The sequence below is a fragment of the Durio zibethinus genome, chromosome 1, assembly GCF_047325235.1.
Source record: "Durio zibethinus cultivar Kanyao isolate XHJ-2024 chromosome 1, ASM4732523v1, whole genome shotgun sequence".
NCBI classification, from domain to species: domain Eukaryota; kingdom Viridiplantae; phylum Streptophyta; class Magnoliopsida; order Malvales; family Malvaceae; genus Durio; species Durio zibethinus.
In genome coordinates, this window is record NC_143162.1 from 1443934 (window position 1) to 1460567 (window position 16634).

The 16634-nt window shown below is 29.5% G+C and overlaps 3 protein-coding genes across 4 annotated transcripts; 1 reads left to right on the top strand and 2 right to left on the bottom strand.

The window, feature by feature from the left end:
- The first annotated feature begins 989 nt into the window (after positions 1 to 989).
- On the top strand, positions 990 to 2812 carry LOC111310900 (protein VACUOLELESS GAMETOPHYTES-like). Its single transcript, XM_022910272.2, has 2 exons — positions 990 to 1386; positions 2197 to 2812. The coding sequence occupies exons 1-2, from the start codon at positions 1095 to 1097 to the stop codon at positions 2679 to 2681; spliced, it is 777 nt and encodes a 258-aa protein (XP_022766007.2). The 5' UTR covers positions 990 to 1094; the 3' UTR covers positions 2682 to 2812.
- Positions 2813 to 4733: 1921 nt separating this feature from the next.
- Positions 4734 to 5836, bottom strand: LOC149520248 (uncharacterized). Its single transcript, XM_089767139.1, has one exon. The coding sequence runs from the start codon at positions 5411 to 5413 to the stop codon at positions 5018 to 5020; it is 396 nt and encodes a 131-aa protein (XP_089623265.1). The 5' UTR covers positions 5414 to 5836; the 3' UTR covers positions 4734 to 5017.
- Positions 5837 to 8317: 2481 nt separating this feature from the next.
- On the bottom strand, positions 8318 to 11496 carry LOC111310901 (G-type lectin S-receptor-like serine/threonine-protein kinase SD3-1). Of its 2 annotated transcripts, none has more exons than XM_022910273.2 (2): positions 11173 to 11496; positions 8318 to 10809 (listed from the first exon to the last, which is right to left on the bottom strand). In XM_022910273.2, exons 1-2 carry the CDS (start codon positions 11214 to 11216, stop codon positions 8490 to 8492), a joined length of 2364 nt encoding a protein of 787 aa, XP_022766008.2. In that variant the 5' UTR covers positions 11217 to 11496; the 3' UTR covers positions 8318 to 8489. The 2 variants fall into 2 exon arrangements, with proteins under 2 accessions (XP_022766008.2, XP_089624002.1); XM_089767876.1 differs by lacking the exon at positions 11173 to 11496 and adding an exon at positions 10896 to 11087.
- Positions 11497 to 16634: the final 5138 nt, after the last annotated feature.

Here is a 16634-nt window from a genome sequence, read left to right on the forward strand (position 1 = left end):
TGTATATATATATATATTCATATTAAATAAGTAAAATTATTTCGCATATCACACGGGTTATAATTTAGTTTAATTTATATTTTAAAATTATATTTATATTTCTAAACAAATAATGTGCTTATGCTTTGTGGAAATTTACTTATTTTTAAAATTTTTAAACAAAAAAAAAGATCTATATGTACGGAATTATATTCTAACTTACTCTACTTATTATCATATAGAAAATATTGTTTAAAAAATAAAATTGAATACCTAGATGGAACCAAGACTCAATCCGGTCTTTTAAGCAAGCCTAATTTTTTCTCCAGCAATTTAATGGGTTTAATGGTATCTGTAAAAACCATTTTAATTATCATAAGATCCTTCCAGCTTTGGCAAATAACCTAATTTTGGACAAATATACTTTTATTCAATAATTATTATGTAAAACCATGATAAATTTGCAACCAAGTTAAAGAAAAGATATAAATTCACATAAAAAGATAAAACAGGTTCAATACCAAATTAAGAACCAAAAATGTGAAAAATAAAATAATTTCTATACCTAAAAATCAGAGGCATTTATGGATTGAATCATGCTTAATTGATCTTTTAAAAACTATGTTCAAGATATAGTTCGATATGGTCATCAATGCTAAAATTTGTTTCTACACATTAACACTTTTTAAGAAATTTTAAATTATAGTTTTGTTTAAAAACTGAATTAAGGGACTTTCTACATAAGCTAAAAGTTTTAAAATTTAAAAGCTAAATATCTTGATTTTGTTTTTTAATGAAAAAAACTCATCCATAAGCTAAACCAAACATTTTACATATGCTTGATTACTGATATAAAAATTTGTAGTATAAAGTTAATTAGTTACTCTCCCATTATTGGTTAATGATCTTTACTTTCGCCCCCTTTTTTTTGGTATTATTTTCCCTTACAAAGTTAAACCCATATGGAATAATGTCAACTTTTCCAGCATAAATATTCACCATCAGTCATTGCAAATTGCACCACTAGCTTATACAAGAGCATAAAGATGATGAACAACAATCCTCCCGCGAAGAAGACCACTTAATTTCGCAAAAAGAACAAGTTCCCTAATTCCATGGATCAACCTCATCATCGACAAACCAATACAGTTGGTTCCCTAACCTCCCCTGTGGTTCCCCAGCTGGGAGATGAAATCTTCCTTGTGGCTCACCCCCAACACCCCATCTCCCAAACTACCCTGCCTGACCTCTTCACCTGCGCTGCCTGCAAGGAGTATGGCGCCGGCATGCGCTTCACTTGCACTGACTGTGACTATCAGCTGCATGATTTCTGCGCCTTTGCGCCTCCAGCTCTTAAGAGACACCCTATCCATCCCCTTCACAACATCATATTCTTTCCAAAACCGGGTAATTTTTTAGTTACTTCCTTTCTTTTCTCCTTTCTTCACTTTTAATTAAGCATATATATGAATACTAGTACACAACCACGTGTAAATAATACAAATTTTAAAGATAAAGATTTAATATTTTGTATTCAGATTAATCTATCCGAGAAAATAGACGGAAGAAAAAAAATTGCCATAGCTAGTAAAGGCTATTAGATTCCGAAGACTATGAACCAAAACGCATAACGCAGCTTGAATGATGCTCATTTTTTTCTTAATCGCAGCTCTTTTTCTTTTATCAGTTTTCCAATTTGAAGCATTCTCTTGTCATTTGCAAAATGTTTAAACAATTCAAATAAAGACAGGGTGAAATGCATGGTTTTCTATAAACTAAAGCTTCATTCTTTTCCAGATGAAGACATTGGTTTTATGCTACTTAATTTCCTCCCTGCTATTAAGAATGAAATAAGCTAATTGGTATGTCCTTATCGACAGAGCATCAAAAAATGATGGATTGTAGAAAATTAATAAAATGTCAAATTAAAAGAAAATTTTCAACTAATAAGCTAATATTCTCATAAGTGAATTCTATCTTAATTTGTAATATAAACATATCTATACCACATATTTACTTGCAATGGGCATATATGCGTATACAATTAGTAGCTAAATTGTCAACTAAAAATCTGAGGATTGATGTTTCAGTGACCGAAATTCAATTCAATTTATGACAGCTTCAAACACAAAAGAAAAAAAAAAAGTTAAATTATATTTTGTGTTCAATATATCTTGATACTTGATACTGATCATAACTTTATCTTTATGATTTTAGTTAAAGGGGGAATATTGAAATCGAGGTGTGATATTTGTGCCAAGCCCACCAAAGGATGCGTTTTCAAATGCACTGTCTGCAATTTTCAGATGCACCCATGCTGTGCAAAGTTGTCAACAGAAATCAACATTTCAGTCCATCCACACCCTCTAAGGCTCTTGCCCGTGCCAGGCCAGTCTTTGAATGGGGACACTGCTGGCTTTGTCTGCGGAGAGTGCAATCGGAGGAGATCAGGGAGAATGTACGGTTGCACCATCTGTGATTATCATCTCCATGCAGTTTGTGCTAAGAACATGGTGAATGGACTTCAAGCCAATGGCATCAAAGGCAAGGATAAGCCAAGCATGCTTGGGACTGCAATTAGGCTTACTTCTCAAGTGGTGATAAAATTCATTGGAGGGCTGATTGAAGGGCTTGGAGAAGGGGTTGGACAGGTCCTGATTCAAACTGCTGCTAGAGGAAAGTGCTACATTCATAGATCATGAGCTACAACTGCATAAAATGTTCCTCAAGCTATAATTATATATATTAATTAATTTAACTTGCTTTGACAGCTATATATAGCTTGATTTTTTGTGTCTTGCTTCTATGATCTATATATGTTCAATATTTCTAATTCTGATTGATTGTGTCAAGAATTATTACAATTAAATGCCAGTATGGTCTTCTGTAAATTACTTTGTATATCCAATATAATTAAAGGAAATTGTTGCTAATTGTCTAAAGTTTTGAATCGATGCGGAAAGAGTGGATTTGAACAGGCAAATGCTCGATGAAGATCATTAATTTGCCGACCATAAATACCAAGAAGAATCTGCTAGCATCAATGTAGAGTGTCACTAAAGGATCAAGCCAAAGGAATTTAGGATAGAATTGTTTTTCCCCCACAACTACAACTGGCAACTGAAAAATCAGGTTAGGATCATGATGTGTAGCTATGAAAAATCAAGGTGAAATTAGAAATGTTGATGGGTGAAATTAGCAGCCAGTTTCACATTCACAAACGAAGATCAGCATAAGGGTGTTTCATTGGATTCTCTTCCCACTATCTGTGATACACGCACACGCACACACGTAATACCAAAAACATTGGCCATCGCCCATCGCCCATCAATATCAAAATCTAATCGATCCACAACTCACCCAATAAAGTGAAAAAAAAGTAGCCATATTCTTCCTTTGATTGTGTCTATCTTGTTTTCGATTTTCAGCATTAACTTAGAACACAGCCAATCCCATTGAATACCATCCCTATTCTTAGCCATTATCAATCAAGAACAATAATTATTGCATCAACCTACATTTGATTACTGAAAGAACTCATTTATAATTTGTTTTTAAAATATTAAAGAGGGTTTTTAGTCCAGATTTCAAGACATATATATATATATATAATTACATGAATCTTTTGAAAAAATAATAATAGTACTTGTTTTAGAATATCGATTTAAAGGAATTGATTGTGAGATATATTCTAAGATATTTAAAAAAAAAAAAAAACCAATACTTTTTTTAATTAAAAAAGAAAACCATTTTTATTATATATATAATATATTATATGAAAAGTGATCAATTATTGTAAAATTTTTTAATTTTATATTTTTTTTATGATTTTAATAAATTTAAGGATGAGTGAAACAAATAAAAAAATAGTTTAATCTCATTTCTTAATCTATTAAAATAAATAATTAAAAAAATGTAAATTTTTTTGTATAAATTGATTTCTTCCTAAATGTATATATACATGCACAAAGCATTCTCATCTTTGACAATGTAAAAGCTCCATTAGCTTTTGAAAATTTGTCCAAAACAGCAATTGAAACTTGTTGACTATTTATCGGCTGTTATGTTATTTTATTATATTTCTTTTGCATCTATCCACGCAGTGAAAATATTATATATAATTTTTAGTAATATTTAATAATTTTGTAATTTATTTTTAGAATAATATATAAGTTATAATTATGACGCCATGCTGATATATTAACATTTATATAGTATCAACATTGAACAGTTCAATTTTTTCAAAGCATTTTTTACCATAATGTTATTTCTAGCAAAAGATTGTCCAAAATCAATTAGTGAAAAAAAAAAATTAGGAACCCTAAAATCTACCAGTCATGATTACTGTTTACAAACCGAGTTTGGAAAAATTAGAACTTATTGTTGAAGGGAAGCTTCATGTGTAAACTTTTCTATATGTCAAAGAACTAAAAGCAAAGCAAAATCTAGCTAACATGCACATGGAAGCTAGCAGCAACATTATATTTTATGGAAATAAGATTAGATGATGTCCCTATCAATTCCAAAAAGGTTATGAAAGAAAGTGCAGAAAGCTGAAGAATATTTAATCAATATATATGAGCTTACATTCAAAAGAAGCTTTTCTGCATATATTTCTTTATGGAGTTGACCCCAACTAAAATCAAAAAGTAAAAAATATACTAACGGGGAGAAGATCATCTCTATTCTTCAATTTAAAAAACAGCTAACAACTACACTTTCTTTTTTTTTACTGTATTTTTTTTTATTGAATGAGGTAGCTGGCTGAGGTTGTTTCAGTAACTCACATGATTGTCTAACATGCAGTCTGAATCTCACATCAAATTATTTGAATGCATTATTTTTGGTCAGTAAGCAAAGTTTGGATCAATACATTGTTCATATATTTATTTATAGGCATCTTGAACACATAGAAAATCCTAACAGATGACATTAACAATTAACATTACATCATACATTTAGTCATTTCTTAAACAGGCTGAAGTAGTACTGATGCTTGAAGAATCGAAGCTAATGAGAGAAGAGCTAAAGGACTAATTTAAGATGAGACATTCTGAAATGCAAGTAAGAAGAAAAGCTCTATATCTGGAGGAGCAAAGAAGGTGATAGCAGAAGACCTCCTAGATAAGAACTTTGGAGCAACTCTGGGTTTCATTGGAGCTGGTGGACAAGTTAAAACCTTTGGTATTCTAAACCTTTGACCCTTTGGAGTAGAACAACAAGTCTGCAAAACTTTCACAGGGTTATTGTCTTCCTTGTCAGCGGTAGTACTAATCCTGGATGATGAGTCACTGGAACTGCTACAACAACTACTAGTACTACTACCACCAATGAGATCACAAGGCAACTCCATTGATGATTCCAGGCTGCAATCTCTTTCGACCTCTAGCCGCCTGCAACAATTTTTCGACCTTCTTGTTGCAGTTGGAGCCATTTGGGAAAACTAAAAGGATAGCATATACTAGGCTAGACAAGCATGGTGGAAATCGTAAAACTCGATGAGACGTCTGATGAAGTGTGTGTTGTATTAAATAGAGCTGTCTTCGCTTGTCATGGCTGGGTTTCTGGAGCACAGCTAGCTTTGTACAAAGAGACCACTAACAACTTCAAAAACCTGACAAGGGATTGCTTGAAACATAGCAAACAGAAACATATTCCAAAAGGGACTGATTTAACAATTTGGCTAATGGAAAAAGTTTCTGCTATAGGTTTAAACTTTTTAAGTACAGTCCAATATAATCTTACAGCAGCAAATAACTACTACCACTCAAAATTAAAATTTTATTCCAAACTCTACCAAATCCTGATAAGATTGAAACACGTTGTCGACGAAGAGAGATCGATATCTAAGTTAGAATTTCGCCCAAGATCTTCAATTTTGTTTCAGTATTTATGGACTCACCTCACCTTATTATTGAAGTTGAAAATTGCGTTGGCACTGTGCTCCGCGTGCATGGCTGCCGATTGAGATGGTAAAATATTTTGGTAAATAAATAAATTTAAGCCATAAAGCTAAAAAAAAAAATTCAAATAAAAATTTAATAATTATTTAAATCTTTGATATTTTATTACAATCAATTAAATTTTAAAATTTTTTACTTTAAATCAATTGAGATCTTAAATATCTATTTTCATCCAATTAAACACTTATATTTTCATTCAATTAAGCCATCAATTAGACAAAAACAGTTAATCATTTTTCCTCTAATAAGAGTTTAATTTATGAAAATAAATGTTTGAAAGTTTAATTGATTGCAAAAATAATAATAAGGGCTTTGATGATTATTAAATTTTAGTTCAAGGATTTTTTTATCTCTTGACCTAAATTTAATTATTTATATAATTTTTTTTAAAAAATAATATGTAAAAAATTTAAATTTTAATATTTACAATCTCTTGTCATATTTTCATGACTTATATCAAAACATAATATCACATTTGTTTAGTCCATTCAATAATTTATTTTTGAAATGTTGCATATAAAGATCGAAGCCTTGACATGTCCATTGATATTGTGAAATATAAATTAAATATACAATTTTAAATAATTTGAACGAATTTTAATATTTTATTTAAGTACTTTTGTTAAAAGATACTATGACAAAATTTCACTCGTCTTACATTTGTTTCTTGAATTTTTATACCATAATTTTGTTTTATTTTTTTATATGATTTTTTCCTCAAAATTGCACTCCCGCATTTTCTTATAATTAACCAAATTAAATCCTTTCAACAGGTGCAGTTGAAATGTTATTAATAGGATGTGACATATCTCATTGGATTTGCTTGTGACTGAAGCATCAGAAGAACACATTTTTCTTTCCTTCAATTGTGTGGGCCTTCGTAATATAAGGCTTGTATTTGCAGGCCTTACTGTTTCGGCTGTCAAACCCTTTAATCTTACATGGGATTTGTCGACCGTGTATTTAATTTAATTCAGACATAAAATTTTGATTATGATTATTAATTTTTAAAAAAAAGAAAGTAACTCATTCAAATAAAATTAAAATATAGTAGATGAAGAGCAGGCCCAAACCTATTCATATTAAAGTGCATAGAAGGCATAAAATGCATAGAATATCATAACAATTACAAAATTTCTCATCATTTGAACTCAAAATATCTAAAATAAAATCTCAAATTCTAACAAGTGGAGATGAGTCCTTGATATTTACTTGATTAATTAATGGGCTAAGATAATTTTTTCTCTAAACCAAGCTTAAATAAATAAATAAATGAATATATAAAAGTAAAAGTTATTTTTATTTTGTAATAGAATAAAAGATATCTCCAAATTTGTCTAATAATATTAATTGCGGGGAAAAGAAAAGTAAATGGTCATCCATGTCATATCATGTTTGTGGTTTCATAGTTGTAATCATAAATTCATAATTCAAGGGGTCCATGGTTGGTTGCCGCACTGAAATAAAATTTTCTTTTTTCCATAATTTACATCAAAGTTTACCGGCACATTTTGTCTAAGTTTAAAATTCAAGCATATTCATATTCCAAATTCTGACTTAATGATTTTTTTTTTTTTTTTGGCTAAATGTAATGATATGTAAGTGTATTTTGTATTAAAAAATAGTTCAAATCTTTAAAAAAAAAAAATTAATATATTCTCGTGCGAATGTCTTACTGAATTTATAAATTGAAAAATCATAGGCCAACAAAAGAGTTTTAATTTTTAATCTATTCGTATATCTTTTATTTTTATAATTATTTAGTTAATGAGGACATTAAACATATAAATTTTTTTAAATTCATACTCTTCATATGTTGATTTTAATGTCATGTCAACTTATTTAAATATTAATACACTAGTAAATGAATCATATTAAATCCAGAGAACTTTGATCTTCAAATGTAGAAACCCACAACTCTTTATATGAAAATATTTTTTATTTTAAAAGCTTTCCCCTTAACATAATTTAAACGAAGACATTAGCAAGCTGGAAAAAAAAACAATTCATTATGGCTAAACAGTCTAATTTGAATTTCCTCCGAACTTAGTCAAGGTTTTATTGATGGCTATGATTTTTTATTATGTTCAGTCACACTTTCAGATCATTAGAGCTAAGCGGCTTCTTATTATCAGCTATGAGGATTCAGGACTCAGGATTGATCAAGAAGAAATAACTCCAGGTCTAATGTCAAGTCCAAACCAGTATGCTCTGTCTATTGGCCAGCCAGTGGTTATGCTCAGCCCTTCATACCTTTAAAATTTTCATAGAGAAATGAGAACCACACAACCAGAGAATGCCCCATTTTATAGTAACTGAAAGTGAAAAATTCAAGAACAAGCCGGGCCATAATGCTGAAGAAAAGAATGACTATTTGACAAAAGGAACATGGTTTTTGCACTAACATCAGTAGGGGAAAAAATGGCATATGTCCCTTTTTGGAATAAAGCCTCAGAGTGTCATTGCTGTGAGGGTTAGTCCTAATCCTACCATATAAAACTAGAAAAGAAAAATTAATGAAAACGATCACACTTGTACATTACAATCCTACGTCTCTGAGCCTAATTCTGATGAGTCTTCTTGCTCCCTTGATGATCTCCAACAACTAAGAGGTGGTGGAGGAGGATCAACAGGAAGTGTGCCCTCCAACACCTTCACTACCTCCCCCATTGAGGGTTTCAGACGATCATCCGCTTGAAGGCACCAAAATGCAATTCTCAATGCACGCTCCAGTTCCTTGGCATCCACTTCATCCTTGAGTCTTTTATCTACTACATTCTCCGGATGACCTTCAATCCATTCCTTGTAAGCCCAATCAAAAGCATCATTCACGTCTTTAAACCCACTAACTAATGTCAAAACCATCTTGCCAAAATCTTCCAAGTCTTTATGTGCTGAAGCCCTATGGGAGGAAGACGATGCCTCACTATAAAGCAACCCCAACCCAAATTCATTCACTTTAGCCTCAAAATTTTCATCAAGGACTACATTTTCACATTTCAAATTTCCAAGGCATAAAAATTCTCTACACTCAGTGTGCAAATAAAATATGGCTCTACCGACACTTAGGCAAATTTCCATTCTCTTTCTCCAAGTCAATCTCTCAGCCAGTGTCGAATCTTCTATGTATTTCTCCACAGAGCCATTCTTGGCATATTCATAGACTAAATACCTGTGATCCAACTCGCAACAATAGCCTTCCAGCTTGGTAAGACTTTTGTGATAAATGCTTCCTAACTTTGACACTGCAACTCGAAATTTTCTTGCTTCAATTGTTGCTTCCAGCTCTTTGACTGCGACTGGTTGGTTGTCGGGTAAGGCACCTTTGAACATTTTAGGCCCAATTTGGTTGTTGAAATTCCCAGTCAGGTCCTTGATCTCAGTGAAGGATAACATGATTAAACATTTTGAATCAGGACTGGAATAAGCTAAAGAAGCCAGTCTCCTGTAAGATTTTCTTCTTTTATAAAGGTAAAATCCCATTCCCAACTGAATCACAACAAACACAAATACTGTGCCAGAGGCTGCTCCAACTAAACAAGGAATGCAAATCTTATAATAATCCTTATGTGCTTGTGGCGGAGACTTCAATGGGAAGAAGGGATCAGCAGCTATGGGGTCTGAACACCTCTTAACAAAAGAGGTCGAACTAAGAGAGGGATCTGAATAACCACTGACATACTGAGTTTTCATCATCCTGCATTTTGCACTTCTATCATTTGAGAAGGTTACAGCAGTACAACTTGAGTCACTTAGGCACATGCTTTTGCATTTGTCTAAACTGGTTAAGGAGATAAAACCGTTAACCGGGTAAATTCCATAAAGAAATATGTTGGCATACTCAACCATAATGGACCCTGATTTGCACACATGCTGAGATGAAACCAAACATTTTGAATTAGACTGAGTTGTGTGGTGAAATGGGCACGTGCAAACAGGGGAACCAGATGCATTAAATGCACAGATGCCTTTCTGGTCACACGTTGCGAAGACCTTACACTGATTCTCAACAGCTTGCCAAACTGATCTCCATGTTTGAGAAACCTCAATCCATGAATATAACCGCAAATTACCATCCACATCCAGCCGGAGGAACCTGAATCTTACAGTTTCATTATGATCTTCTCCAAATACAGACCAAACAGGTCCCAAATTTGGGGCCACAAGTTGCAGGCTTCCATCAGGAGTGAGAACAGCACTGAGATTTGAATGAGAAGGCCATCCTGTTCTCCAATAGATGATACTGCTTTCCCACCTTAGCTGTAACTGACCAGAAACATTCATGTAGAGGCTATAAAAACTTGAAACATAATTTTGACTGGCAGCTCTCAATGTTGTAAAAGCAGAAAGTCGCTGGCCAGGAAGAAGCGTATCTGTTGGATTATCAAAGCTTTGCCAAATTACATCTTTCTTCCCATTCAGTAAGACAAGATTGCCATCATCCCGAAGAAAAGCTAACTCAACGGATAACTGGCTTGTTTTGCTGGTCCACACTACATGACTCTGCAAGGCATCAAAAAGAACCAATTCCCCATTCTCTTGAAGCTGGAAATAGGAGTTGTTACTAACAGTAACATCACCTCCGGCAACCCAAACCACTGTCTGTTTATCAACAGGAATCGACTTTGAATTGAACCGAATGCCAACACTAAACTGGTTTCGTTGATCAGGGCGGTTATAGAACCCAATTGCAAAATCACCATTAGAAGAAACCCAAGAATTATTTTCTTCTGCAGACAGTTTTGATCCCAATGGAATTTCTGAAACTGCAACCCCAAGTAGCAAAGACCCGAGAGAGATACACAGCAGGAGGGCACAACCATGGAGAAATCTCTCCTTTTCAGGCATATTTGCATATGCTTTAGAGCTGCAACATAAAAAAAAAAAAATCAGTACAACAACCACCGCCAAAAAAAACAACTATAAAGCAAGTTACTAATTAAATCATTTAACCTCATTTAGCATATAATTAGGCTAAGATAAAGGAGGATGTAGGCAAAGTGCATGCTTTTCAAGACCAAGCATAATGCAGCTCATAGAAAAGTGTAACCACAACCTTCTAAAACTGTGAACTATCTGTGTTTAATCAAAGTTATGGAACCACATTTCAATGTTTATTAGGTAAAAGCCAGCTAAAAACTTAAAATTTCAAGGGATTCGAAACAAAAATCAAAGAAAGAAAACTTAAGATGAATAATAGTTCCAAGTGAGTATTTTCAGAGTTTGGTACCTGAAAGGATACGCCAAGAGCCAAGAAATCAAAGTAGCAGGCATAGAATATACCGCCTTGACCACAACCAAAAAACAAAGAATCCGAGGGTGCCCTTCGTGGCCCTTATCGACGATTGAGCATTTAAAACTTGACCAAAGCAACAAGATTTGAAGAGGATTGAATGAATATGACAATCAAACTGAAAAAAATATATATTTATTTTGTTATGCATGAATGAACTGAAAAAGATTTTAAAATATGTGATTTTGATGAGCAGTTGGACTAAAAAAAAATTGGAACTTTTAGGCATAGATGGGACCCTTTTCTTTTTGGCCACAAGAGATTGGACCCAAATTTAGGAGAATAGAAATGGACTGTTGTAAAAATGAAATGATTTCACAGAGAAAAGATGGGCTCTGGACAATGATATCACTGGTGATTCTGGGTTTTTTTGTTTTTAATTTAGAAAAAAAAAAAAAAAAGCTCCACTAGAAGAGTTTAAGTCAAAATTATTTTATTTTTTAAAATATTACAATAAATATATATGGTACTAGTATTCTTTAATAATAAATATTATTATTAAGGTACCTTAGAAAACAAAGGGGTATATTATATTATTTTTATTAAATATCAATGAATCATAACTTGCCATTAGTATTTTAAATTGCTATTAATAAAAATTAAGTTTGATATATATCATATTTTTTGTCCAAAAAAATAATAATCATATTTATTTGCATATTTTGACTCTTCCGAATTTAATTATCTTTTATAATATGAATTAATAGGCAAACTTACATATAATAAATATGATTGATATGTATTGAATAAGAAAAACATCTACGTGGAAATAAATACATATTTTATTTTATTTATGATATTTAAAATATTAATAAATTGAATATTTAATTCAATAATAAGAACATGCATCCGGTGCTCAAAAAGTTGAGATTAAATCTTCATACATCAGGGAAAAAAAAAAAACCTAATAAAATGGGATTATGGTAAAATTTAGCATTATTGAACCCAGGGAAGGTTGGGCTAATTTGGAGAGCCCATGTCAATTTATAAAAGTCACGCCATGCCTACTCTTGACTCTGTGGGCCAAGCCATTTAGCCCAATTGAAACGAGGAAGTATCAAGTAATCTTGAGAAATTGAGAGATTTTAACCCAGCTCGAGTCAAATAATCAAAGTGATTTTGATGGGAAAAAAAAAAAAAAAAACCCAAGTTCTTTTCAATCAAAATTTTAATAAAAAAAATAATCTTCAGATTTTGTTGATTTATTTAAAAATGAACCAAGTTCAATGTAAAAAGCACAATGTCTGACTTTGGTTGCTAAAGGACCCCCAAAACATAAATGGTCAGTCACAGACATCCTCACTTAAAAGGAAAGGCAAATCCATAAAATTATTGAACCATTTATAAATCCATCACCCAAATGAAAATGACCCGACCACACCCAAGATTTTCCCCTTTGTCGTAATTTATGACCAAATATATCTCCTTTCATTCTGATTTTGTCTTATTTAATTTAAAATGTAATCGATTGAATTTAAATTAATATAATAATAAATTTAAATTTAATTTTAAATTTGATATTTAAAATTTGATTTGAGTTTAAATGAAGTTTATTTTTTTTAACTCAAATTTTATTTGAAATAGAAATCGAACTATTTAAATTTTTGATTAAGTTTGATTAGTATTAAAAAAATAATTTTAATTTTTATATTTAATAAAAACTTAATTGTTTATATTCGAACTCGAATTTGAAATATTTTATTAATTAAAACAATTAAAATATATTAAAATATAAAAATTTAATTAAACTCAAAAACTATTCGAATCAAATATAATAATATTTGAACTTCATTCGATCGATATATTAATAGTTGATTTCAAACTTGACTTAATAATAATTTAATTGAATTTAAATTTTATTCAAATTTAACTTAAATAATTTATTAATATTAATATATTATTTATATCTCTAATTTAATCTTTGATCTCAATTAATTTAATTGCTTATACATCCACACACAAAAAAATTTTTTAACAAAATTTTAGGCTATAAGTTATTCAATCTTTTTAAATCAATGCAAGCTATATATCATAATTTTATTGAAATTAATACCACATAAAAATTTTGACTAAAGATATTAGATTGAAATATAAAAATATTTAACGAAATGAAAGCTTAAACAGTAAAATGAGAATTTTATTATTTTAACTATCAAATTAATAAAAAAATATATAATATAAGAACTATTTTTCTATTCAACTTATTTAATTATTATAATTTTAATAATATAAATTTAAATAATCAATATGCCTGTAGACAAGAAGGGATATGCAAACTGAACTAACAATGATTATAGTAAATGTGCAAGCCCCTTTCATCATTAGACCACTAAATCTATCATTGATTTTCTGGTTAAGTCCACAAACCAAACATAGAGATTTTCGTCCCTTGATTGAATTGGTCGATGCAACCATGGCGTGCCAAGTATTTGGAATGATTTGACTTTGGTCTCCGTGGAAGAGTCAATCAAAGAATCATTTCTCTTACAATTTTTTTATTATAAGTTTATAATTATTTAATTGTAATAAAAATTTATCACTTATAAATAAAAATTTTATATAAATTTTTGATAAATTTTTGATAAATTTTTTTATAATTTTGAATCATAAGTAATTAATTATATTAAAATAATAAAAAGTAATATGTTATTGAACCGGACATTACGATATCAAATTCCCATAAAATTGAATTTTTAGATGATAATAGTCCATTTCATGCTGTGGCCTACCACCAATATGAAAGTGAAAAAATCTTTGTCAATTTGGGTGTTTTTTATGTTAGATTTTGTTCCAAAAAATAATTTTCAGCCCATTTATCAAAACCTTAGAGAGTCAGTCCAAAAAGGCTGATTTAGAAGCAGTTGAAAAATGGTGCAATCTGATCCCTACATGCCCAAATCTCCAAAATTTGTGACCATATATTCTTATATTATTGCACAAAACATGCAAAGTTGCTTTGTGTTTGTCAAAATTAGAACCAATGCTTCTTACGTGTCCATTTCACAAAGAAGTTTGAAAATGAAATATGAAGAGAGAAGGAGACTTGGTCCTAGAAATGTATATAACCTTAATAAAATCATATTGGGTGACTTTGAATTGAAAGTATTAAGTTAAATAAATCATATTTAATGTTGATAAATTTTTATTATATATTGATTTATTTTGTATGGAAAATATTTTATATGTTTTTTTATCCAGTTAGAGGAATAGTTTTATTTACTATCAAAATGGGTTGGGGAATTCAAACATTTTTAACATTTATTTTCCTCTGAAGACAATAATTTTATGCTCTCTTCATCTCTATTTGTTTGTTTTGCATTAATTTTTATGGAGTTAAAAAAAAAAAACATTGATTTTAATATATTTAATACTAAAATTTCATGATTTTTAATATAAAAAAATTAAAGAAATCATAAAAAATATATTTTTAAATAGTTTTTATTATTAAGGCCAAATTTTTGTTCATAAAGTTTATTTATTTAGGTCTTTTTTTAAGAGTAATAATACAAAAATTATAGATATTTAAAAAATAATAAATAATTTAAATTAGTATTTGTAAGCAACCAAATTACCTAAATACTAAAAAAGGCAAAAACAAGTTACTACAAAAACAGGAGAAATAAGTGAGGACTTTAGTGACGGCCATAAACAAAAGGCGAGGACTTTTAGTGAGGATCAGAACTTTCCGCGACAACTTATAGGTGTCCCTCTCTAAAGGATTAAATAAAGATTGCATCTTTCTTGTATTTAATTTTTATTTCTCATTAAAATTTTGGTTTAATGAGTAGTGCTTGTAACCCATACTCAAAAAGTTGGATTTTAGTCCCTCATTTTCCCAGATAAAAATAAAGTTCCACTCCTACAAATATAAAAAGTTTTAAATTTACTATATATATTTTGCATTATTATTTAATTTTCCTTTATATATATCCCTTCATTTAATGCAATTATAAAAAAAAAAAAAACCACAAATGGTGTAAATAAAAATAGAAAATAAATTCTTATACTCTATAAAATTATAAAGAAAAACTATAAATGTTGTAAATACAAAGAGAAGATAAATTCTATACAAATATTAAGAAAAACTATAAATAGTGTAACTACAAATAGAAAAAAAATATGAATGAACCTATATGTCACAGCTCACATGTTGGTTGATTCTCTGTATATTTACATCAATAACTATACACCTTTGAATTTCAGGTTAAATCTATCACATGTTCCATGTTAAAAAAAAAATACTAATTTTTAATTACTATAAAGAAATAATTCGACTTAACCAAGGATAAGTGACGGAGCCATATGGGAGCTTGGATTTAAAGACTCTCACTTAATACATATTATTATATCTTCATTTAATAAATTAAAAAATAAATTTGAGTATGAAAAATAAAATTCGATCAAATTAAATGTATATTAATCATCAATTTTAAAAAATTTAAATTAAATTAAATTTAAATTTAATAATGTATTGATTTAATACACTTCGATGCTATCCTTACTTGAATTTTTACTTTCATTTCTTGATTAAATAGTTAAATCAAGAAACAAAATTATATTACTTCAAAGATTTTTTAACTCTTTAAACAAAAATATATGTACAAGTATTTTACTCAATGTGAACGTATTTCCTTATAAAAATGAATTTGAACTTGCTTTTCTTTAAAAATTATACTTAAAAAAAAAAAAAACAAAAACAAGTGGTACTGAGTTGTTAAGTAGTCGATTGAATTTTAGAGTGAGAAAACCGTTGATTAGTAAATTTTAGGAAAACAAAAACAAATATTCGCTCAAAAAAAAAAAAAGGGAAATTCCTCAAAATAAAGTACACAGCAAAAGCTTTCGAGGAAAGAATGGAATAATTCGATTTGCCAAACGATGTAGAATATACTTTATGGACAAATTCCATGGGAATTAGATTAAAATTACAAATATATTTAGATGCTTTTTTTGCCCAATATATATATATATATATAGGCATTTAATGAATATATAAAGAAATTAATTTATATTAGTGTAAAATTAAAATAATTTTATATCATTTCATATTTTTTATACAGTTTATATTTATTAATATAATAATAAATTTTATATTTTATTGGCATAAATTATATATATCAAATTTTAGATTAATTGAAAATGTAATATTTATGAGTCTAACTAATTTTAATCAATAATTTTAATTTCATTTCAATACCAAGATACCGATCAATACGTTTGAATTATATTAAAATATGATAAATTTAAAAATAATTTCATATCAAATTTGATATCGAATAATATTTATTATTTTCGTTATTTTTGACTATTTTGATAGAATTGTATGTTTTGATTGATAGGTAAATGTGGAACATGTTTTTATAAATTTTAAAATTAAAATTTTTAATTATTTTTAATAT

Bases quoted from the DNA above. Each gene is read 5' to 3' on its own strand.
- LOC111310900 (XM_022910272.2), top strand. From the start codon at position 1,095: ATGGATCAACCTCATCATCGACAAACCAATACAGTTGGTTCCCTAACC. The intron at 1,387-2,196 runs GTAATTTTTTAG...TTATGATTTTAG, and splicing joins CATATTCTTTCCAAAACCGG to TTAAAGGGGGAATATTGAAA.
- LOC149520248 (XM_089767139.1), bottom strand. From the start codon at position 5,413: ATGGCTCCAACTGCAACAAGAAGGTCGAAAAATTGTTGCAGGCGGCTA.
- LOC111310901 (XM_022910273.2), bottom strand. From the start codon at position 11,216: ATGCCTGCTACTTTGATTTCTTGGCTCTTGGCGTATCCTTTCAG. The intron at 10,810-11,172 runs GTACCAAACTCT...TTTATGTTGCAG, and splicing joins CTCTTGGCGTATCCTTTCAG to CTCTAAAGCATATGCAAATA.